This window comes from Thalia democratica, chromosome 6 (assembly GCF_965202585.1).
Source record: "Thalia democratica chromosome 6, ktThaDemo2.hap1.1, whole genome shotgun sequence".
In the NCBI taxonomy this organism is placed as follows: domain Eukaryota; kingdom Metazoa; phylum Chordata; class Thaliacea; order Salpida; family Salpidae; genus Thalia; species Thalia democratica.
The window spans coordinates 26,216,466-26,240,767 of record NC_139170.1 but is presented as its reverse complement, the minus strand read 5'-3'; the positions used below and the strand labels follow the sequence as shown (position 1 = coordinate 26,240,767).

The 24,302-nt window shown below is 25.3% G+C and overlaps 1 protein-coding gene across 1 annotated transcript; it reads left to right on the top strand.

Annotated features, from left to right (window-relative positions):
- The first annotated feature begins 1,819 nt into the window (after window positions 1-1,819).
- Window positions 1,820-17,909, top strand: LOC145838912 (2-oxoglutarate and iron-dependent oxygenase JMJD4-like). The gene is made up of 8 exons (XM_082946533.1): window positions 1,820-1,906; window positions 4,887-5,018; window positions 7,896-8,030; window positions 9,770-9,863; window positions 10,683-10,829; window positions 15,374-15,526; window positions 16,544-16,916; window positions 17,806-17,909. Exons 2-8 carry the CDS (start codon window positions 4,966-4,968, stop codon window positions 17,907-17,909), a joined length of 1,059 nt encoding a protein of 352 aa, XP_082802659.1. The 5' UTR covers window positions 1,820-1,906; window positions 4,887-4,965.
- Window positions 17,910-24,302: the final 6,393 nt, after the last annotated feature.

The following is a 24,302-nucleotide window of genomic DNA, read 5'->3' as shown; positions in this document are numbered from 1 at the left end:
AAGTAGTCATAGTCTGAGTGTAAGGCAATTTTTATTCGTTTATTTGATCGATTTTAAACTATTTTGATTAAAAATGTACAAGCTTAATAAGTTACCATTTCTCAATTTAGTTTGTATTAAATAGGTAGTTCAAAAAAACAGCAACTGTTTATTTTAGTATGCAACGCATAAGAATTAACTTATTTTGTCAAAAAACATGGTTTGAAAAACCAATAGGTATACCTAACAAAAACTTTTTTAATTTATGTCATATTTATTGTTTTAAATGTGTCTGTACACACTTAGTTATTACATGTAGAAACAATAATATTTGAAAATTATGCATAAACTAAATTTTATCTTTAAGTATTAAATAAAAAGTGGTTTAAAACATGAGCATCTTTGTTCATTGGTGTGCATAGGAATTAATTTAAAATGCAAGGAAAACTTCTTAATATCAAAGGTGTCAAAACCAAAATAAAATTAACCTTATTTCTTTTTCTTCTTATTATTATTAATATTATTTTTGTTCTAATTGTTATTTTTATTATTTTTATTATTATATAATTATTTTTATTAACACTATTATTATTATGTTAAATGTAATGTTTTTGTATAAACTAGAATATAACATTTAGAAATAAAGTATCTGTAATAGAAACTTAGGTGTAAAAAACAAGTAAAAAAACTAAACTGTAAAGAAATGACATTTTAGTTAATTACTGTGCATTACTTTTGTACAAAACGGAAAACATTTGCATTTAGTTTTTACCAAACAGGTATTATACAACTATCTTACTAATTCAAAGCACTTTATACACTCTTTTTTCAGAAAATAATTTGCTGTTTTAAAAAGAAAGTTATTATGAAATTGAGAAAAAAAAACCTGGTAGAAGGCTAATCTGTCTTTTTCTCATTTTTAAGCTAATTCAATTAAGTCTTTTAATTGTTCTAAAATGTTATACAGGAACTTAAAACTAAATTTATCAGACAAATTTGACTTAAAATATATTTTTGCTCAGCGGGCCACATTTATATGCTCGCGGGCCGCAAAATTTTCTTTCGCGGGCCGCATTCCATTCAAAACATTAGCGTACTCGCAGGCTGCAGATTTACCTTTCGCGGGCCGCAGTTTGCCGACCCCTGTACTAGAGCATCAAATTTTTAGTTGAGAAAAACAAATGTTTATTCTGAACAGAGTTGTCAAAAATCAAAATGCTAATAGTTGTTATGTTATATGTCATATTATAAACTCTTGTCTGTTTAAATTTAATAGTTTCACCCTCCCTCAAGTAAATAAAGCAATGCCCTTTCACAAGTATGACTCAGAAATGTTTACTTGTGAAATTCTAGCAATTCTAAAACTTGTTATACTCAACGACGATATCGTTAAGAACAATATGTTTATAAAACGTTATAAATTAAAAATGCTTTATTACAATTAAGTGGGCAAAAAGGCAGAATTAACTATTGCAATTTTTTGTAGATTTATTAAAGACTTTACAAAATTCCTGTTTATTGCGTATTTCTAGCTGGTTGTGAATGTTAAACAATTTAAAATTCAACTAACATGTGAATGCTTTGATTGCCAGACTTTTTCTTTCCTTAAAAAAAACATGTTAAACACTAAAACTGCACAGCTAATTTTAGACAACTTTCTAAACACTCTTCCACCAACTGTAGTTTGTGATAAAAATAAAAACAGTTTACTCTATCATAACAAAATAATCTATTTTGATGACTCAACTTTGTATGAAACATTTGTGGATTTAGGATTTTTGAAAAACAATATATGCCTGTTTTCTAAAGGGGTAATTGACTCTTGGCCAGCAACTAAAGAGTGGGTAAAATATAAAAATGGAAAGTTAAGCCTTGACTCAATTTGCAAAGATAAAGAAGAGTCTTTGGTTCCAGTAGTGCAAACAAAGTAAGAAAAATTGTATTGTTTTATAGTTTATTACATAACTTTTTTTTATTGCAGAAATGAACTTAAACAGTTTCTATTTTTAGACGTAGATTCTATTATAGTTCAACTATATAATATATAAAAGCTTCAATTTTATTTAGTAATTTTTCAACTTTTATTAGTGTTATTACACTAAGTTGGTTATATAATTTTATTAATTAAGATAGTCTTTAAAAGTTAATGTATTCATTACAATAACAGTTAATTGTGCTTTCTTAACAAATTTTTGTGGGTTCACTCTGGTGGCAGTGATTACATTGTTGAACTGTTGTTTTAGTTTTTTTTTTGTTTTTGATTGGTGAATACTTGCTTAGAGATTTAAGCTTCATGAATTTCCCATACTTTTTGGTTTTAATTGACGAAATTTTAGTCTTGTGAGTACTCTACAAATTAGTTTCCTAAAACTTTTTTAGTTTTTATTTCTTATTGAAAAGATAGCTTTATTTTTGCTTAATTGAAATTAAATATTAATGTGGTAGGTGAAATTACAAATCATGTAACACATTCGCTTTTTGCCAATGAAATCATTTACTGTTGCAGAAGGTAGAGTGTGAAACTGATTTAACCATTAAAGAACTATTTTTATCAGTTTGTAAATTTTAATTTGTAACCATTAGAATTTAGCATAAAAACAATAAATACTTTTTTCTTTATACCTCCTACATATAAGAGCTTAAAAATTTTTAATTTAGTTATTATAACTTAGTTGTTACTTATCTATTTTCAGCTTTATTTCATTTCCACAAGATAAATAAGACTTATTACTACTTTAACTGTATTTAATATATTTTTTAAGTAAATTTGTTCAACAAATAAGTAATGATAATACTAGTACAGCGCTAATTCACTTATCCGGACACGTTACGCAAAATTTTTCTACAAACATGTCTGGATAAGTACAAAAAATCATTTTTTTCAAATAGTAAAATAACTGCTGCATATTATGCAATACATAATAAAAGTGTTATGATAAAAACAAATACATAGTAATTGTGAGTAATATTTAATACAATGACAAACAATAAAAACTAAATTTTAGGTTAGTCAATTTATTTTTTCTAAGGTAGAAAAACATGAGACTTATTAACCCTCTGCAACAATATACGTTTATTGAGGGTCAAGAAAGGAAAATTCATCATTTGTAATTCCACCTGCCTTAAGTATTAATTTAAAAAAAAAGTTTTGTTAAAGAGAAAATAAGAATTAAATTTATTTTTAAAAGCAAAATACAATGAAAACCTATCTCTCTAAATATATGAAAAAATAAACAAAAAATAACAGACATAAAGGTTTATGGTAACTAAACTATTTCTGAACAAAGGTACAATATAATCTTTAGCAGTATTATTATGTCATAATAATGAACAAAGTTGTAGAATTTATAAAATCACTTATAATTTCTTACATCATGAAAGCTTAAATATTTGTACTATACAAAATTTTTAGGCTTTAATACTAAACATTTTTTAAATTTCTTCTAACCGAAACTGATCAGATAGTCCGGATAAGTGAATAAGCACTGTACTGACTTTTTAGGGAGTTTTAATCGTTGTATATTTTAACCAATGTGTAAACATTTGTGAATATATACAAAATTTGTACAATTCTTAGACTTGAAAGTCAAAGAAAAACATAGATTATTTTACCACAGATGTTCTTGTGCTAAAACTTTATTTCAACTAATGGCGTTTCACTGCTTTCAAATAAATTTAAGAACAGATCTACGGAGTCTATAAAATATTAACACACATTAGAAAAAAAGCAGAAAAAGCATGTATAATTATGTATAGTGTTTATGTAGGTAGTAACTATAAATGAACTTTATGGTTTAAAAACAAAGTTTGGGATAAAAACATAAAATGATAAAATTGTCTACAAAAAATACAAATTTAATAAAAGTAGGCACTAACCTCAAAAAGCTCTAAGAATAGGCAAGTTTTTAAAAATGAAAATTAAATTGAGTTGTGCAGAAATGTTACGTCATAATGGTCAATAATTTATACAGCTTAAAAACATGAAGTATTAAGCTTGCAAGTGTATGTAATTGTAATGTGAGTGTTGTGAAATAAATTAATACATAAGTAGACAGAGTTATTTAAAGTAGAATCGTCGGTTGTGGGGACAAATATTTGATAAATCTTGCCGCTTATTCAGAAGTAGGTCTTTATCTTCTGCTGCAATTACTGCTCTTTCTGTATTGCAAGTTGGGCAAATTCTACTTACTCCGTTGGATGCATGTTTGATCTTTGAAACAATACTCCACTCCATGTTTAGCCTTTTACCGTACCTGTGAAAAAAGCTCCAGACCTAATCCGATAAACGCGTGCTTTGTTTTTTATTTATATTTTTTAAAGTATGTTTATGGTTAGCATATCTATCCTTGAAACTACCTGCTGTACTTCCGATATAAATTTTATCTGGGCCCTTACTTTCAATTTTAACTTTATAAATTACATTTTTAATTAAACAATTATCTTTTAATGGGCAGTTATCTTTGTTTAATTTACAGCAATTACATGTTTTAGGCATATTACTTAACTTATTACTATATCTAAAATTTTTAGAAATTTTTCAAAAAAACGTTGCTGTCTAATCATAGCTTTTATATACCTAAATATATACTAAAATTTAAATTATATTTTTGTACTCTTAAAAACTTAAGCAGTAAATAACAAGTTAACTTTTAATATACAATGTTATGTGAACTATAGACCCCAATCCTGATATGGTCTTAAAAATTGATTAAATTTATTATTTTCAATAAAACTAGTATTTTTTTTACTTTTATCAAATATATTGAGAAAAATTTATTTGAGTTTCTTCTTAAAACCTAATTTTATTCAAAATCATTATAATTTTTAGACACACATAATTATCATATATATGCTAAGCAGCTTTGTTTTATTTTCTACACTTTAGCTTCTACTTTTTCTAATAACAGTGGTAACCAAGAATGTGTAGAACGTTTAGAATGGACTTTGAAAGGTTATAAGTCATATTGGGACAATCACAATGTAGAAATGATGAATGAAAGTTTTAAGCTGCTATATTTAAAAGATTGGCATTTTTTCAAGTAGGTTTTATCACTAAATCTTTTTTTTAATGCAAAAAAAAATTTTGTAAATGGGTATATACTTTTGTTTTTTATTGATATGTAAGTACTTGTCATTGTAAATACTTCTGATATTCTAAAAGTGTTGATTAACTTGTATAAGCTTGTTAAGGTACATTATTTTTCTTATGTTTATTGAAAATCCTAAGGTTTTAGTAGTAGAATAGTATATACTTAATGAAATACTTGAACTTTATTTATTTTTTATAAAAAAAACAAAATTTTTTTTAATTAACTTATAAAATGCATCCCCTTCAAACTAAAATCAGAATAAAGTATTATTTTGCCTATAATTTAGATACTTTGATTATTTTGTTTTTTTCAACTGCTTATTAGTAGAACTAAAAATTAAATATCTCTTATAATTTTATTTAAAGTAATTATGCAATGTTTAAAAACCTAAATTTTTGTGGTTTTAAATGAATGTATTTAGTTTTGAAATTTAAATTTTATTAAATTCAACTTTAAATGTAAATTTTTAGAAAAATGATACAATTATTACTAAGTTTTTTAATTTTATTTTAAAGTTTTTAATTTAGATTATTGATTAAAATTGTAAATAAGGCTTGTAAATTTTTTATAACTAGTTTAGAAAATTAGTAAACTTTTATTATTTTATAAAACTATTTATTTTTGAGAGTTTTTACAATTTGTATCCTAGATAAGTTCATATAAAAAATATAAGTTAGACATTTTACGTGCAATAATGTATTTACTATTTTAACTTATTGCATTCTTAAATTGTTCATGTCTTTATTTCAAAAGAATTCTCCATAAAAAGTCTAATAATCTAAGTTTACGTTTTAAAATTTCATAAAATACTTGAAAGTTTCAAGTATGTAAATAAATACAACAGCATAAGATATAAATAAATAGAAAATTTTTATAACACATTTAATTTTACTCTTCCTTTATTCTTGTTCAGTAGAACCTAAAAAATAAAACGTGAGTTAAATGTTTGTGGCTAGAAGTAAACAGTTGGTGAAAAATTTAATATAACCTACTCTAGGGTGCTTATAAAAATGGCAAAATTTAAATTTTTAGCTGCAGATCAATTTACATCTACGAAATATCACAAAAACATGTTGTGAAAGGTTTAAGATGATTTAAAGGAGCAAAGTTAGAGGCAAAATCTTAATTTTTTTTTTGAAATAACCACTTTGTAAATTGTATTGGACCTATATGGACTTACCATCTTAAAAAATTTCACCTTCAAGTTTTTGGTTAGAAACTATTCTACATCTAGCAATAATATCAAAATACATTCTACATCTTTTAAGAAAGTTTTATGGAGGCACTTCTAGATTTATACAATAGAAATAGAATTAACGAAAAGTGATAAATAACTAAAGAAAATCAAAAAAAGCCAGCATGAAACTTTTTTCAAGTCGTCTTAAGCGTAGAAAGTTTTTTCAGGATAATTTTTACATTGCAACTTGAAGGTCAAATTTCCAAGGTCCCTTACAATTTACAAGTGAGTCGTTTTCAGAAAAAAGTAGTTCGCCTCTTTCTATGCATCTTCAAATCATCTTAAATTTTAATATAATATTTTTGAAATATTTTCTGAATTTTAATTGATTTGCAGCTGAAAACTCAAAGGTCACTATTTTTATAAGCACCCTAACCTACACTTAAAAATATAAAATATACTAAAAAATAATCAAAAAAGAGGTTATTTTTTACATTTGTTTTATAATTGATTTTTATAAAGTATTTAAATACAACATTTATTTTATAGTTAATTTACAACATTTAATTTTAGTGCATCATTGTTTGATATTTTTCTAAGTAAATTTAATGCTTAAGCTATTTTTTTGTATGATTGAAACTCTATTAAATAATTAAGTAAAGTAAAAAAATAATAAGAATAAAATATTCTTGCTAAAAATTATCCTTATTTCAAATAAGTATATTAAGCGGTTTGATAACATATTCCTAAAATATGCAATTTAAAATGAGTGTCTAAACCTCTCACATGCATGTTTATCAAGAATTAGCTAATCTTTTACCACTATTTTTTCTAAAAGTTACAACTTTACCACTCATTACTAAATTAGTCAATATTTGTTCTTAAGATAATATTTTAATTTTTTAGTTTTTAAGGTAAAGATTTGTTTTTGTTTAATTTTTATTTTTGTTTACATACCAGTATTTTACATGAGTTTTAAATTTCCAGAATTTAGTTTAAGCATAAATGAGCTCATTAAGCAAAACTTTGTTTACTAATTAAAACTTAAAGAATAAATTGACTAAAAATGTATAACAATTTACATTTTTTATTCGCAGCACTCTTTAGGAACAAAAATAATTTTTATTCTGTATACATTGAAACTTTTAAAAAACACAGAAGATCCTTATTTTCATAAAATATATATTTAAAAATCTATTTAAAAAAAAATTTAATTACTAAATTTATATATAATGATAGTTTATTTCAAATATGTATGTAAATATTTATTTTTATGAAAAATAGTTGAAAGTTAACAAACACCTTTAAAGCTACTGGAATTTATAATAAAACAAATTTTATGTAAATTTCATAATCTTTCTAAATACTCTTAATTTGATCAAGTGGTTTATTTTTTCATTTAATTACTTAAAAACGATCACTAGTATTTCTGATAAATTTTTGATTTAAAAGGTTTAGTTTCAGATTAATAAGTTAATAACATAGTTTTGTTTAATGTGTGACTTTTGATTCATTATAATGTAACTAAAACTTATTTATTTTAACATAAAGTTATATAAAATATGTTACATGTGTAATGCTTTAAAAATTAATCATGGTCAAAATATTTTAATATCCTGAAAACATTCCTAAATATAACTTTTTATCAGAAATTTTCCTAACCAGTCAGTATACAAAATACCAATTTACTTTTCATCTGATTGGTTGAATGAAATGTACGATGAAAAGATGCCTGGTTTCGATGATGACTTTAAGTTTGTGTACATTGGAGTAAAAAATACATGGTAAGAATTATAAAAAAATTTGATTATGCTTTTATAGTTTACATATGTTAATAAAACATCCATTAGTTAATTACAGTTTGCAAATTTAGTGCGGTATGGAGGTAGCTGTAGTAAATTTTAACTTCATAACTTTACTATTTTTTTCAAGCATATTTATAAGCCGTAACTTAAACTGTATTTTACAGCAGCTAGCTTATTTGTTGTCAGAATTTTATTCTTTATATATATAACTTTATGAAAACTATTGATTTTAGTGTTTAGAACTTTGTACATCCTAAATAGTTGTAATTAAGTTTTTTTTCTTTTTTACACTTAGATATAAGTTTTTCTAATTGAATAAGTAAATTTTTAAAAGCTTTTATTTTTTTAAAGTTTCTAAGAGCTTATTAGAACAAAATAGTTGTTACACTTAAGTACTTTTCTTTTATAATCTTTTAATGTACCGTACATTCTTATTATTTCATGTAACTTTTGTTCTTATATATGTCTATAACACTATTTTTGTTGCACACTTATAAGTTGATAAGAATTACAAATAATAGAAACCATAAGTTATGTCAATATCTTACATTTTTATGTGCTAGAAAACAATTTAGTGAAGTTTTATTTTACTTGGTAGTTGTATGCCTTTCCAAGTAATTAATAGTTCATTATAAACTGATTAGAACTATACTTTACTTCTACATTTTTGAAAAGTTAAAACATGTTTAATTTAAATAAAGACATTAAGCTAGAAAAATTAAAGTTTTTATAAAATAACTACAAGTTTAAAAGCTACTGCGTACTAATTTTTTTATTTAAGTTATGGTACAGGAAGTGCACAGTTTAAATTGTATTTAAAATAAAAACCTGGAAATTTTGCAATTTTTTTAGAATATAAAAAAAACAATAGTTTTTTACAGCAATAAAAACTTATATATTTTCCTAGTTGTCCAACCAAGTAAAATATTTAAAGTAATACTATAAAATAACACAAGAAAAGTTAAAATTAGTATATATGTATTTTTTAAATATGGTTGAAAAGTCAATCTTGATTAAGGAAGACAAAACTGATAGCACTAAGTTTTACTGCAAATTGTAAAAAAGATGTTTTATTTTGTTAAGCATGGTAGATAATGCTGTAGGAGGCCATAGTGTATCAAAAGTCATAATTAACAGACGGCAATAAAAGATGTCACAGGCATACTCAGTTGTTTTGCGCTTGGAGTAGCATCAACTAATAATAACAGCACTAGTAGTAGCTCTGCTTTTTACAAATATTTTGCATAACTGTGCACAGTAGTTTGCACATTTGTTTTAGTGTTCACAGTTTACAATACAAACTGGTTTAGAAGTACACCTAAAGCGCAAAAAACTTTTATGGTTACTGATTAAACTGAAGGCTGACTAAAGCTAACTTTTAGTCAAACTGGCTAGTTTTTGGTCACTCAGACTATTTCCTAGCTTCAAAAAGTATCAGTTTTAAATTAAAAACACAGTTTATATCTATAGTTTAATTTTCTCATAATAAGGTATAAGAAAGCTTGTAGTCTTTAAAACCTGGAATAAGATCAAAAGATCTATGAGGAATTAAAAAAGATGGAAGACATTAACCACACAAAAGTCACCCTAAAACCCCTACTACAAAGTTTATTTTGTTAAACAATTAGTAATGTGAAAATGTTGTCTATAAAAGAAAAAACATATTTTTTTAAATTCTTTGTTCTCCTCTTGATTTTCTTTTTTATTAATTCTAATAGGACTCCTTTTCATTGTGATGTGTACAAATCTTACAGTTGGTCTGCTAATATATCAGGTAAAAAGCGGTGGATTTTCGTAAAACCAGGATTCGAGGTAATGAGTTTTGTAGTTGTATGGTTAATATTATGACAAAAGATTAAAATAAACTTTATAACATTTTATGTTAAATAAAAACTGTAGTTTAGATTGTTACTTTGATACTGTAAGAATTAAGGTGCCAGCTTATAAATTAAACTAAATTGTATAACTTCTAATTTATACTTAACTTGTTAACTGTGCATACTATCAAAAGTTTTAAGGTGGAATTTTTTTCTTGAAATCTAAAATATTCTTTACATAAATACTCTAAGAATTTGTATTTTTGTTCTTAACAATTTCTGCACAATGCTTAAAAAATAAAGTGTTTAAAAGAAATACTTGTATAGTATAGGTTTTAGATATACATGGTTTAGCTTTTCATTATTAGTTTTGTTACTAAATTTAAAAACTTTCAGTAAAAATATCAATACATTTTGAAATTATGACAATATTTTAAGAATAGCAGTTTATAATGTATTATAAAAAGGACTTTATTGATTTGTTTTATAATTTAAGTTGTACAATACTTTAAAAAATTTAAGTGTTACTTGTATACCAAAATAATATTCTTAATTTTTGATAAAAGATGTTCAAATTGTTGCTTATTTTTGTTTACTTATTCATTATTTTAACAAAAGCTGTTTAAACTTAGTTAACAAAAACTTTTTAAATGTTCTATGTTTTTAAAGTATTTTTTTTATTGTTAAGTAACCTAGTTTATTCAGACAAAAAAAATATTATGAAGAGTGTTAATCTTTTAAAATACAAACGGTTTACTTAAAAAAAAAAAAAAATTAAGCATGTATTTATTTATGCCGCATGATTTTTTGATAGGATGAGTTCAAAGATAAGTATGGAAATTTTATGTTTGATATCAGAAGTAAACTGGAAGAAAATAAAGAAAAAATAATAGAAATAATTCAAGAGAGTGGGCAAGTTATATTTGTACCAACCGGATGGTATCATCAAGTGCATAATTTAGTAGGTTTTGTTGTTTATAAACAATTGTTTTTCAAAATTTAAAACTATTTAACGCTAAGATTAGTATGAAATATTTGTTAAAACGTAAGTAAATCAACCTAGTTTTAGGGGTAGGTGTTAGAAAAGCACAGCGTAAGTTAAGCACGGAGAGACACTAAAGGACAGAGTAACTTTTACAGTACGGAGTTGTTCTTTAGCACGGGGTTAGACTTTCGCACGGTGTCACTTTAGCATGGAATGACACTGTAGCACAATTGAAGCTTATGACTAAATAACTTAAATACTAATTAAGAATATGTTTAATAGAAATTTAAAAATTTATCTTTATATAGTCAGCATCCTGTTGATTACGCATTTTAGACACTTTAAAGTGTTAATTTAAAGGAAAGTATATCTACCAAAGTTAGTTTTATTTAAAATTATTGTTAAGCAAGGAGTAAATTGTAAGACAAAGCTTGGCAGCCTTTTTAATTAAATTAAGAATTATACTTAGAGCAATCATTCGAAGGTAGTAATAAGTTTGAATACATCTGTAGTAGGCTTTATTTTTTGAGAAGAACTATACTTAAAAATAAAAATTAGTAGTAGAAAACAAGAAGTTGGTAAGGTAAATGTTAATTGAACTATTAAATACTTAATTAAATGTTCTTAAACTTTATACAGTTTTAATTCTCATAACAAAATACTAATATTTTGCATGGCTGACAAGGTTGGAATAAATACTTTGTTTATGTAAAACACTAGTTTAAACTTTATTACAAGAACGAACATAAACAAAATTTACAAAACTATATTTAATCTATACTAAAATTGTACTGTACCCCGCGTAGGAACTCCAGTAAGTTATCATTTTCATTAAAATTCGAAACAAGATGAAACAGCCGCTCGTCCGCATTCCGGAATCTTATTCTTTTAGGATCTGGTTGTATCCCTGCCAAAAGGTGTACAACACCCAAATCTCCAGAACTTAGGTTCGATTTAAATATATCAACGAAACTCCAAAGATTAGGGTGGCTTCAGTTAAGTACGGAGAATAATGCTCAGTGAGCTCTTTTTGTGATGTTATTTGTCCTATCACTTCGCGTAAGGACTCTGTGGTATTGATTCTATAAAGAGATAGGAAATAAAGGCTGGCTTCTAGCACCTATAAGTTTGCTGTTTTTTTTAAATTCCTTTCGAAAATAATGAAATCTATTATTTTTCACTATATGAATTTTTTATTTAATTTCCAAATATAACACTAAAATTATAAATAAATATACTTAACTATAGTTTTATTTAGACATATTAAAAACAAAATTATTTGAGCAATACGTTAAAGTGTACAAAACATTAATCAAAAACTAAAATTTTCTTAACCTTCAACATAATAGTAGCGGAACCAATCCAGAATCAACGTGAAACGTTGGCAATTAGAGTTTCAAATCAGTCGATAACCTTCTCTGTTGGTAGAAATGCCAATGACAGATTAATTTTTAAATCTCTAGCAATGTTAGAATATGTTTAAAACCTGAAAAAATATAAACTAGTTATAAGTATGATTAATATAAGTAAATGGCATAAATATACCTTTAATGACAGCAAATACAATTTTAAAACTAATTATTTAAAATACGTTTAGAACATGAAGGATATAAATTTTAGAAATGAAAACTTAGTGTGTCTACTTTTAAATTATAAACTTAATGACGAAACAATTCAAACAATTTTAGCTCAATATATACGTTTATGTTTTATGTTAATATTTATTAGTAGATTGACTAATAAACTATCTTATTTATATGAATTGAATCAATTGTATCAAAATGAAAACTGTAGTGTTTTAACAATAATATGTTAGAAACAAAATAGTTTATGTATTGATAATTAAGTAAATAGTAACCTTGATTGTAGACCGGACCTTTGTAATTTTCTTAGAATATGTTGACCCAGTTGAAAGAGGCACCCTCTAACAGTCTAACACTACAGCTTGGGAGCTCGTTCTGAAGTATAAAAGATTACATATAGCTAAATTTCTTACGATAAACTTTGTAGTTAATACTATTTAATTTTACGGCATTTATTAATGTGAGCTCAGTCGCAGGTAACGGTCGGTGGTTGAATACCGTGAATGATGCTTTTGAACATTTGAAACATTGTAATGTATGTTCGTTCCCACTTGTTCTAAAGTGTTATTATAAACTAAAACACTTTATTATTATAAAAACTGTAAGTCCAAAAGATCTAAGTTTAATAAAAAAAAAAATTATTGCAGTTTATTTCTGTAATTCTGAAAAATAAATAGGACATGTGATGTAGCTTCAGCAAGAACATAATTTGTACAAAACAAATAAAATTATAGCATTTATCAAAATAGTTAAAGTAATTTCTTATTCTTTTTTTTCAGTTCACAGTCAGACTTGTCTAAAATTTCCTTTTTATAGTTTTGTCTTTAAATAATTTTTAATTTAGTAGACTGATAAAAATAAGGTTGGTTTATTTATATTTTTGTGATTAGCAGACTTCTTTAGTCATAAAATATTTTGAAAGTTGGTAATTTTATGTTATTAGATTTTTTAGACTACATCTAAATGATGTTCAACTTTTTTATATTTATTAAGCTTTAAAAACTAAAAAATGCAAATATTAGTCTTAGAACTTTTGTCTTAAAATAGTCAAATAAAAGTTTTACTGGTAAAACTATAAATTATGCTATTTCTGAAAATTTTATAACAATAAAAGATAGAATAAATTTTGAATTAAGTTTATTTACCTTTGTAGTAGTCTATATATGAATCTTATAACACATACATCAAAATAAAAAATTGCGACACATATAGATGTAAAAATAAGAAAACTAAGATATTTTTGTATTGCGATATTCAAACCTATATGTATTTTAAAAACGAATTAAGTAAATTTTTAATAAACTATTAAGTTATCGGACCTTTAAAAAAACAAAGGCAGTTTATTTATCAGTATTTATTATTACATATTATATTTAACTTTTTTTTATTTGCGTTTCAAATTTAACCTTACTAATATTAATTTAAGCTAGTAATTAAAAAAGTTATAAAAAACCTGGAACTCGTATATTTTGCCAGATTTATACAAACAGTTTTGTGTTGAAAATGTAAAAGTTTTAAAATACCGTCGTTAAAATGTTTTGGTAAAATGAGTTAATAGAATTTATAAAATCAGTTTTGTATTATTATTTAAAAGTTAAGGTTTGCTTTGTTTAAAAAAAAAAGTTAATGACCGAGGGTAACGGTTAGGGGTAACAAGGATAGTAAAAATAAATAAAACAACTAATAAAAATGAAAAAAAAATTGATTAAAATTTAAAATAAATAAAAAAATAAAAATTAATTATCAACTTACCGACCGAGGGTAAGTGTTAGGGGTAACAGTGATAGTAATAAAACGAAATTAAAAAAACTATTGATACAGAAAAAAAAAAAACCCGTGCAAAATTTTCTGCTCGTGCAAAAATATCTTCGTGCAATTTGTACGCTCGTACAAATTAGACAGCTACCCAAACAAAAGAGTTTCAGTCCATGCTAAAAAGACAGTGTCACTCCGTACTAAAGTGTCAATCCAAACATAAATGTCACTCCGTGCTAAAGTGTCACTCCGTGCATAAATGTCACTCCGTGCTAAAGTGTCACTCCGTGCATAAATGTCAATCCGTGCATAAATGTCACTCCGTGCTAAAATGCCAACCTGTGCTAAAGTGTCACAATGTGCTAAAGTGACGCCCGTGCTTTCTGAATCGTTCCCAGCTTTAGTGATATACCAAAATTTCAAATTTTATAACTTAAACTAGATTTTTAACTTAATCTATACTTAACTTATCAAGTTTATAGGGTTTCATACTACTATTATAATAGAACATTTTTAAGTCGAAATATTTAATATTTCTAATTTATAACAAAATTAACTTCAAAGTACAGTTATCAAAAACGTTTGTGAATACAGCAATCCTGCATGAGTAATGACTTTGAAACATTATTTCTATACGCTGTACAATTGTAATCATTAGTATTATTATACTCTAAAAATTTTCAAAGTTTCTACAAATTATTCAAACTTTATCGCAAAAGTAAATTATACTAAAAAACTATTTTCAGAAATATAAACTTATGCCATCATTAATGTACATATTTTTGTACAAAATAAATAGTTAGAGGGATAATTAGTATATGTAAAAGAAGGTTTAAATTAATTCTGGTATAAGTTAATAATTGTTTTTTTAGTTTTATTATTAAACTGGTGGTTACTCAGATTAGTCTTATTTTTAATAATTTTTTTTTTATCTCAGGTTAATTTGTTTAAACCGATAATAAGAGTTCTTAGAAACAAACAAACATTAAATTTTTTTAAACATACAAAACTCTTTTTGACTAAACGAAAAAAGTTTAAAACTTATATAAAATTCAGGCTAATTTATCAATTTTAAACAGTATAAACACTTCTTTTACAGTTAAAAAATATTTATTTCTTAATAAATTTGTTGAATACAGTTCTTTACTGTAAAGTTAAACTAAATCATAACACTTTTGTTAGGAAGACACTATATCCATTAATCATAATTGGCTAAACGCATTCAACATTGGAAAAGTTTGGAAGTTTTTAAAAAAAGAACACTGTGACGTAGAAAATGAAATTTCTGACTGCAAAGCAACTATGAGCTTTGATGAGTGGGTCGAACACTGCCAGGTTGAAAGTTGTAATAAAACGAGTTATATTTGTTATAAATTTTCTATTTTAATAAAAAATGATTATCTTGGTGGCAGTTTTACCTAGACAAGTATAGGCAAACAAACATTTTTCAGCAAAACTCATTAAAAGATCCTGATATTTTTAACAAATTTATATTTCAAACGATGAAATTTAGATTAGGTAAGAAATAACTATTATTTGCAACAAAAAATATATACTACTCAGAGTTAAATTTATTAGAACGGTATTTAAAAATGGTATTACATTATCATTTTAGTTACTTGACACCAGAGGTCGGCAGCCTTTTATAAGTCGCGGCTAAAAATTGCTTGCGGGCCAAATGTATAAAAATTGTTGTCCCAGGCCGCAGTATATCAAAACATTTGTAGTATTCAACATACAAACACTACTTTAAACAAAAAATATGATAAAATAAGCAAAAGTAGAGCATTATGAAATTAAAGGCTTAGTTGTACTTCTTTACGACGAAAACTTTTTTTTATTAATGTTGTCAAAAAGATATATATTGAGCTGAAAAGTACCTCGCAGGCCGCAAATTTTGGCTATAAGGGTCCTAGTTTGTCCGCGGGCGTTAGCTTACCAGCCCTAAATTATTAAATACAGTTTCTTACCTTAAATTTAGTTTACATCATAAAAAAACGCTTGTACTTTAAAAAATCTGGAAGAACTTAAAAAAAAACCTTGAGGAAATTTGTAAATAGCTAAGGGCCAACATGTAAACTTTTTCTGGTACTTTTTACTTACATGCATTTTGTTTTTAGAACTTTAATAATAGTAGATTCCACTATTAGCAGTTTGAATCTATTTTGAATAAAACACTTCTTAAATTTAAATATAGTTAGAGAATATTATTATTTAAGGTATATTTTGAATTTTTTTTAAACAGCACTACTTTTTTAAGTAGTAGAATTTTTTCATATCCTATTAATTTTAAATGAGCTTTGATAAAAAATAGATAAATAAATTTTTTAATAAAGATAATGAAATTTCTAGATAATTATGAAAGCAAATACTGGAATGAACTTTTTTGGATTTTTTGCGTTGCTTCATAATGTTGTCGACTTAAGAACAGTCTTGTTACAAAAGCATCAAAAACTAGTAACAAACCTTAATCCGGTAAGCATTCCTGTTTCCGATTATACTGATTGTGAACAGCGCATTATTTTAATTAGAGTTCTGATCAGAAACTTCAAAAAATATCTCGACGACAATTCTAATTTTGATAGTAATACGTTAAAAAATGATTGCTTAAAAATTGTTATAGACTTAATAGCTCTTTTGTGTGTTTTAAGTGATGTAATTACAGTTTTTAAAGAAGTTTTTAATAATCAAGCATCTAATGAAGAATCTGAAAGCTACAAAAACAGTTTGCAACTTTTTAAAACTGTAGTTGTTACTTTAAATAAAATTTTACAATATCTAATTTCAAATAGTTTAATATCTTGATATGTTTTTGTATTTTAATTTTTAATTTTACAAAATCATTAGAACATTGAATTTAGTTGAGTTAGACTTAATCGGTTATTAGTAAATAAAATTTTTGACAACTAAAACTATTTAAACTTAAAACAAGATTTATTAAGAATTTATTACACTTTTTTAGTACAGTGCCTATTCACTTATCTGGACATGTTGGGCAAGATTTTTCTGTAAACATGTCCGGATCATTTTTTCATAAAATAGTATAACTGCTGTAACAATTAATGTATAACATAAATGAACTGTTATATATTCATTTTCAAAAAAAAACTTAAATTATAATTAACTATCAAAAAAATTAAATATTTAAACAGTAAGCTTAAAGTCATATTTTAAATAACATTGTAAAAAACAATTTTTTAACTGACTTACTTAAAACACAAAGGTTCTGAATAATTAAAGTAGTTTTAAACAAAGTTTGAATGTAAGCTTTGGTAGTATTATTATGTCATATTATTGAACTAAATTCAAAAATTTATAAAATCAATGAAATTTTTCAAAACGCATAAAAGCTTAAATATTTGTACCACTTAAAAATGTTCGTGTGTAGTATTGTAAGTTTTTTGAATTATATATTCAAACTGTTTCAATATAACCTTCAACTTATTGTATAAACCGAAACTTGAAAAAAATTTACATAATTTTATAGTTTTAATAATATTACCATAAGGGTTGATAACACCATTCAATCATCAGACCACAAGCCCTCGATAGACTTCTGCTCTGCAGACTTTCGCCGATGTTTTTGTTGATCGTATCTAATATGAGTGTACTAGGTGTCTTGCCTAGTGGACAATGTATTGAACGTTGCGCGGCAAAAGACAATGCTGACGTCACTCATAATTACCAGCAAATGGTTGCTTCCTGCTTGCATGTATAAACTGTTTGTAAATTGAGGATTGCAAGTTCTTCTGTTGAGCCTGACTGAGGAGTCCTACTTAAGACGAAACCGGTCTCGGGTTACCGAGGCCTTATGGTCTGATGATTGAATGGTATTATCAACCCTTATGGTAATATTAATAAAACAATAAAATTATGTAAATTTTTTTCAAGTTTCGGTTTATACAATAAGTTGAAGGTTAATATTGAAACAGTTTGAATATAAAATTCAAAAAATGAACGAATTGGTGTGATCTAACCTTTTGTTAAGTTTGAGCTTTGTCTCACGGCATACGAGAGTCCAGGCTTCTGCTCTGCAGACTTTAATAATATTATTAATGATCATTATTAACACTATTTAAGTTGTTAAATTTTTACAATTATTCTAATCCAGTTCTAAGCTCAATTACTGTATAGTACCTTGGACAGTTTTTAAAACTTCTATCTAGATTTTTGTAAAATAACTTAAATGTATCAGTATCAGAGTTAAAAACTACAAGTATTACTTTAGTTAACCATAAGTTAAATAATTCGTACATGTTAGTATGAAAATTTACGTTGTTTTATTTCAATTTGTCGCACAACTCCGAAAAGTTTGATCTTAATCTTTTGTTTACCCTGATATCATATATAATTGCATCTCTGAACCAGGCATGGTCAAATTTGAAAACCACTAATTACAGCTGTTTAATTGCTATAGTAACTGGAAAGCTAAAGTAACAAAATATAGCTAATTTTCTTCTCTTAAACTTTACATTGGATAAAATTTCATAAGTTATTCTTCATTACTTTTGTTATTACAAACTTACTATAGTGTTAAATTATTTAAGTTTCAATATACAATGTACTAAAACAATTTTAACACCTTGATTGTAAAACTAAAACAGGTTATAATAATATTTTTACTTACTACCTTAATTTTTTTTTTTTTAAACAAAAATAAAGTTCTCTCAAATTATTTTTAGCTTGAAGTTTAAAAAATAAAACAGAATAAAAAAACTTTTAAATATAAATAATTTTTATTTGTATTTTAATTTTTTATTCAACATTTTGATTTATTAACTATTTTCTGTACAAATTTTTTATAAAGTTAAATACATAAGTTCTTCAAGGTACATTAGACTTAAGTGTTTAAATCTAATCAATAAAAGTTAGAAACACCATTTTTAGAGGTATACTTTAGTTTTTTATTCACAGTTTATAAAAATAAGTTTTGTTTTGTGCATGCTTTGTCCACAAATAAAATTTGTAAACTATAGGCTGTATTGTTCTAAAGAAATATCTATATAGTTTTAATTTTAGGCTACAAAATAAATTAAAGATTTAAATAATGAAAATAAAAAGATTTTAGTTTAAATTAATATATCCTCAGAATGAGAAAACCTATCTTAAGAATATAAACTAACTATTATGTATAAATATTTTAAGTTTGTTTACATTTGAGATTAAAAAATCCTACTGTCGGGTATTTTTGATAGTTATATATTTAATTTGCGACGCTTGTTACCATGTCTGCTCTGAACTGTTTTAACTAATACATACAACATATTTATTACTAGCTTTAGCGTTAAAACCAATAGCTGATTAAACTAATAATCTGTATAAATGTAATCTTCACTGGATTGATTTCTCTTTTAAATCTGCATTAACCAGTAGATAACCAACATAGGCAAAATTTACAATTAAACACATATCAATTTTTTATTTACTTGGTGACCTTACACTTTATTTTGAATATTTTAAAAGATATTGCGTTGACAAAAACTAATAACAATTAATCAATCTAGTAAGGTATATGAATAAAATTAAAACATTGACAAACTTTATTTAAAATAGTGTAAATATTATACTTATTAAAAAAAATGAATTAAATTTTAAACACCTAAAAACTTTAAAAAAAACATTTTAAAGAAATAATTCAACTACTATAGTTTTCGTTACGTTTTTTACCTTTTTATATAAAAGATTAACTGTAATGCATGAAATGCCATCATATGTACATATATTTTTTTGCTTAATGCATGTGATACTATCCGTTTCATTTAATACGGCTACTCTTTAACAATTTGTGTGGCTTGATTTAAACAGTCATCTGCTTTATTTATTTTTTATCTAAACAGTTATGGCCCGCTACCAGCTAATCGTGCATGCGTAGCTTACACACACATGATAACGTATGCACAAAACAAAGATAATATACAGTAAATATTAAAATGAAAATCTGATTTCTTCGTTCTCTTAAATTCTCTTGTGATTTTTTCTCAGACATTCGGTTTAAGTTTGTTGCTGTTGAAGAATTACAGTTATTGTGGTCATCAGTTAGCCTTTTTTTATTCTATCCCAACGTTTAAGGTCGCGCTTAAAAACCTTTTATAATTTAGCTTAGGCCGACCGACATTACATTTGGTAACTTGTAGTACATTATCTTTTAATGCGCTAATTCTTAGAACATGGAGAACTTGTCGCCCATCTAAGTTGGCGGTGCAGGGTTGTCTACGTAATGATGAGATTATTACTTCTAAGCACTTCTTCGTTTCTTTCTTATTCCAAATATGACATAAGCAACGTTGATGGAAGGTGTTAATTTTCTTCTGCCGCACATTTTACAGGATACACCCTATGATGTCGTACAGCAGAGTACTGCATATACAAGCATTATATATTGCCTGTATATAGAAAAATCATCGAAAAGAGACTTTACTTTTAATTGCATAAGAGTCAGAAACCAGGGAATTTCCCTTTAGTTATTGAAATATGTTAAGGCACCCCTTATCTTATACAAACTGATAACTTTAGTGTCACTTATACTTAATAACAACTTACCTTCTTTCTAGCTTTTGAATTTAATGCCATGGGATAGTAAACACAAGTTACATTGAAAGAGAAAGTTTTCCGGTTTCAATATGTCTTGCTTTCCAAAAAGCTGTCTCACTTCATCAATTATAATAGTTCATTAAGTACCCAGATCATACATAGGTGACACACTTTCTATGTGATCAAAAACAGAAGTAGCGACGTTAAATGTTTGAAATATGGAACAGAAAAATCTTAGACTCGTTTACCTAACTGCTCTTCTTTACTATGTACAACTTTTTCGGTAAAATATTTTAGAGGTGGTAATTATGTAAAATTTTGCTTTAATGTGGATACGGTAGTTTTTCTGATTCAATCATTAATTTATTTTTTGCGCTTCAGCCACCAAAAGCTTAAATACCAATAGTGGTTTTCAACTAAAAAAATGTTTATAAATCTAAAAACTGTTAACTTAAGCTACTTCTCATTTTTTGATAGCTAACCGAATAAAAAAACTATTGGGTGTCAAAGTTTGGCAGTATAGTTGATTCAAGTAATATATGTTTTGTTGCAATTTTTAATCTTAACAAATCAAAGTGATCGATAATAGTTGAAATTAGAGAGCATATACTATTTTATTCAATACGCGTTTTTTACTTATCAACTAAACTATATTACATATTTAAGGCTCGTTGGACACTTGCAAAACACAAAATGATAAAGTCTAAAGTGTATGCAAAAATTAAATGAACAGTAATGAAAATAACATATGAGTAATATCAAACGTTTAAGTTGCAGAGTAGTTAGTAACTATTAAGCCGTATAAAGCAATAATTCAAAAGATAAACGTACAATTTTTAATTTTAGAATAAAAACAATATTAATAAACAAACACTAACAAAATTGTTTAGATAAGATTTTTTTTTAGTTTATAAACAGTAGTGTGGATGCAATGGTTTTCTTTACTAGATTGTCATGTGTCTAGTATTGATTACTTAAATACAAAAAAATTATAAGCGCTAAAATTAAACAATTTTAAATGCCACAAATTATGGCTAAAATGACTTTTATTAAAACTAGTAAGCAAAGACGAAACATATTTTAAAATAAACATACATTCTATAACAATAACTAGATTTATAATGCAGAAAATAAGTTTTAATTCAATTTTAGCATTAAGAGACTTATCTTTTTTTCAACTTACAAATTTCGCTCATATTAAATTCTTTGTTAGGTTTTGTCTTACTATGCATAAAATATACCTTTTACTATTTATGATTCTGCTTTTTTATTGGTAACATTTAACAAAGTTTTCTGTGATGCTTTACTGTTATTTGTATTATATCTTTGATCATTATATCTAATTCTAATTAATACTCATTTAAACCCAGTATTTTATTTGTTTCATTTTAGGAGCAAACATTAGTTTTATTTTTCCTTTGGAATAAAATACACCATTAAACAAGCAAATAGTGCTTTTTATTTTGCAGTTGCAGCTTATTAAAGACATACTGGTAGTATTTAATGGTTTGATTTAATGTGCACTACTTTAAACTTTTTATTTTGCCTATCAAACTATAAAGGGTGCATGAAGATTTTTATTTTTACTATTTAAACTAACAATTTAAATTCGACAATTCATATTCCGAAAACTCAATTTCCTAAAATTATTTAATTTTAAATAACAAAATTCAACAACCCAAAATATAGCTATCAAAATTCTGACATTAAAGATATTTGACAACTTAAAGTCATACATTTTAAATTACAACTTTTAAATATTGAAATTTAAAACATCAAACTTACTGTATTTCAAATAAAAACTTAAATTTTTAATATGTTTTAATTATAACGAGTTATGTCTTAATAATGGCAAATAGTTAAAATATTAATGTTTTATTTGCTGTCATTAACATTCTTTAAAGATAGTTATATAAATAAATTTAAAATTAGCTACTCTTAATTAAGGGTTACGATAAACAAACTAAATGTTTTTTTTTTTAATTAGTGAAAGTTTAACTTTAGCTTTTTTATAATAATAAATCTTTAGATATAATCAAACTTGTACATTTTTAAAATAAACTATCTGTATCATAAACTTTTACCATACTTGCATATTAAAAAATCTGACAAATAAATTTTAAATGTTGAAGTGTTAACTCTTTTTAGCTGAACTTGTTTAAAAAAATATTAAATTCAATACCCAATAATAGCGCAAACAGATAATAAATAAGTTTAATCAGTTTAACTGAAGATGTTTTAACTTGTTACTGGTGGTCTGGCCATCGTCAAAGGTTAAAAAACTGTGATATAAAAATTGCGTTAGTAAAAACATAAGCTTATAAAACAATGTTAATTGAAAAAAAAAACGCAATCTATTTTTACTTTAAATCAGGTGAAATTTAAATTTTATAGCGATAGGTTTTTAAAATTTTTGACAATAACTAATTAAGAGCCGAAACAGTGTCGACTGACTTAATCAAACTCCTCTAGTATCTGCTTATATTATTACAATAATTATAACTAAAATTGAAATTTAAAAAAAAAATATTTTTTGTTTATAAAGAAAGACGAAACTTGCAACTTAAACTCAAGCTTCCATTGCCAAGTCAGTAGTAAATTACCTTGAATTAAAACAGTAAACAAATAATGCTAAACTAAGCTGCGATCTGTGTAAATGAGAAGAACAAACTTTATTTGTAAAATACTAAAGCTACTACGTATTAAGAAATTTACATTAGCAGTCGCAATTGCAGTCGTCCAACACAACGTTTTAAAGACGTCTGCAAGCTTGACCTAAGAGCTTGATTGTCAATACTAATGAGTTAAAAAAAATTTGCTTATGACTGCGTCAAATAGGGATCTTCTGAATACAACAGGCTTAAAAAGAGAGTATTTGTATAAACCGAAGCAGACGATAAAATAAAAATAACAAACAACTCTTTTTTTTTATTGTTTATACTTATTTTTTTTATATCTTGCATCACTGTATTGTCTTTTTAGTGTCGTGTGCTTTGTGCACTTTTTGTTGTCTGATTACAACATCCATAGCCGATTTAAGCTGATAGCATGCCTATAGCTATCTTACCATTTTATTGAACGATAAAAACGTACTTAAAAAGTTTGGTCGAAGGACTTGGTTTACAAAAAAGCCTTTCCGTTATCTAATTATACTATACAGAAAACGGATACACTTTAATGAATTGATTAGGACATAACTATTGTCATTATGAAGTAATACTACATACTATTATGAAAGTTTTTTTTAACACGGCATATTTATAACATATAACACGGCATAACAATAGTATTTCTTTATATATTCAAGTCTGTAGTATAACTTATTAAAAATTAAAGTAAATTTTGTTAAACAACTTTACTTCAATGAAACTTATATTTGATAAAAATTATCAATAAAGTTATTATTGTTCATACTTGAAAAATCCCCTAAGAGTAGAAACTAGTAATTGCAAAAAAAACTTACTATTGTTCCAAGTATGTAGCTGAAAGAATCTATTTTTAATTTATTCAAATCTAAGGTAGTTCATCATTTCATAATGAACTTTAAATTTTTTTGGATTCTTTAAATTAAGACTAAAAT

What these genes read in the sequence shown, in the direction of transcription:
- LOC145838912 (XM_082946533.1), top strand. Translation starts at nt 4,966, where the DNA reads ATGATGAATGAAAGTTTTAAGCTGCTATATTTAAAAGATTGGCATTTT. An exon ending in ATCATCAAGTGCATAATTTA is followed by an intron (nt 10,830 to 15,373) that starts GTAGGTTTTGTT and finishes CACTTTTGTTAG; the next exon opens with GAAGACACTATATCCATTAA. An exon ending in ATCTGAAAGCTACAAAAACA is followed by an intron (nt 16,917 to 17,805) that starts GTTTGCAACTTT and finishes TGAGTGTACTAG; the next exon opens with GTGTCTTGCCTAGTGGACAA.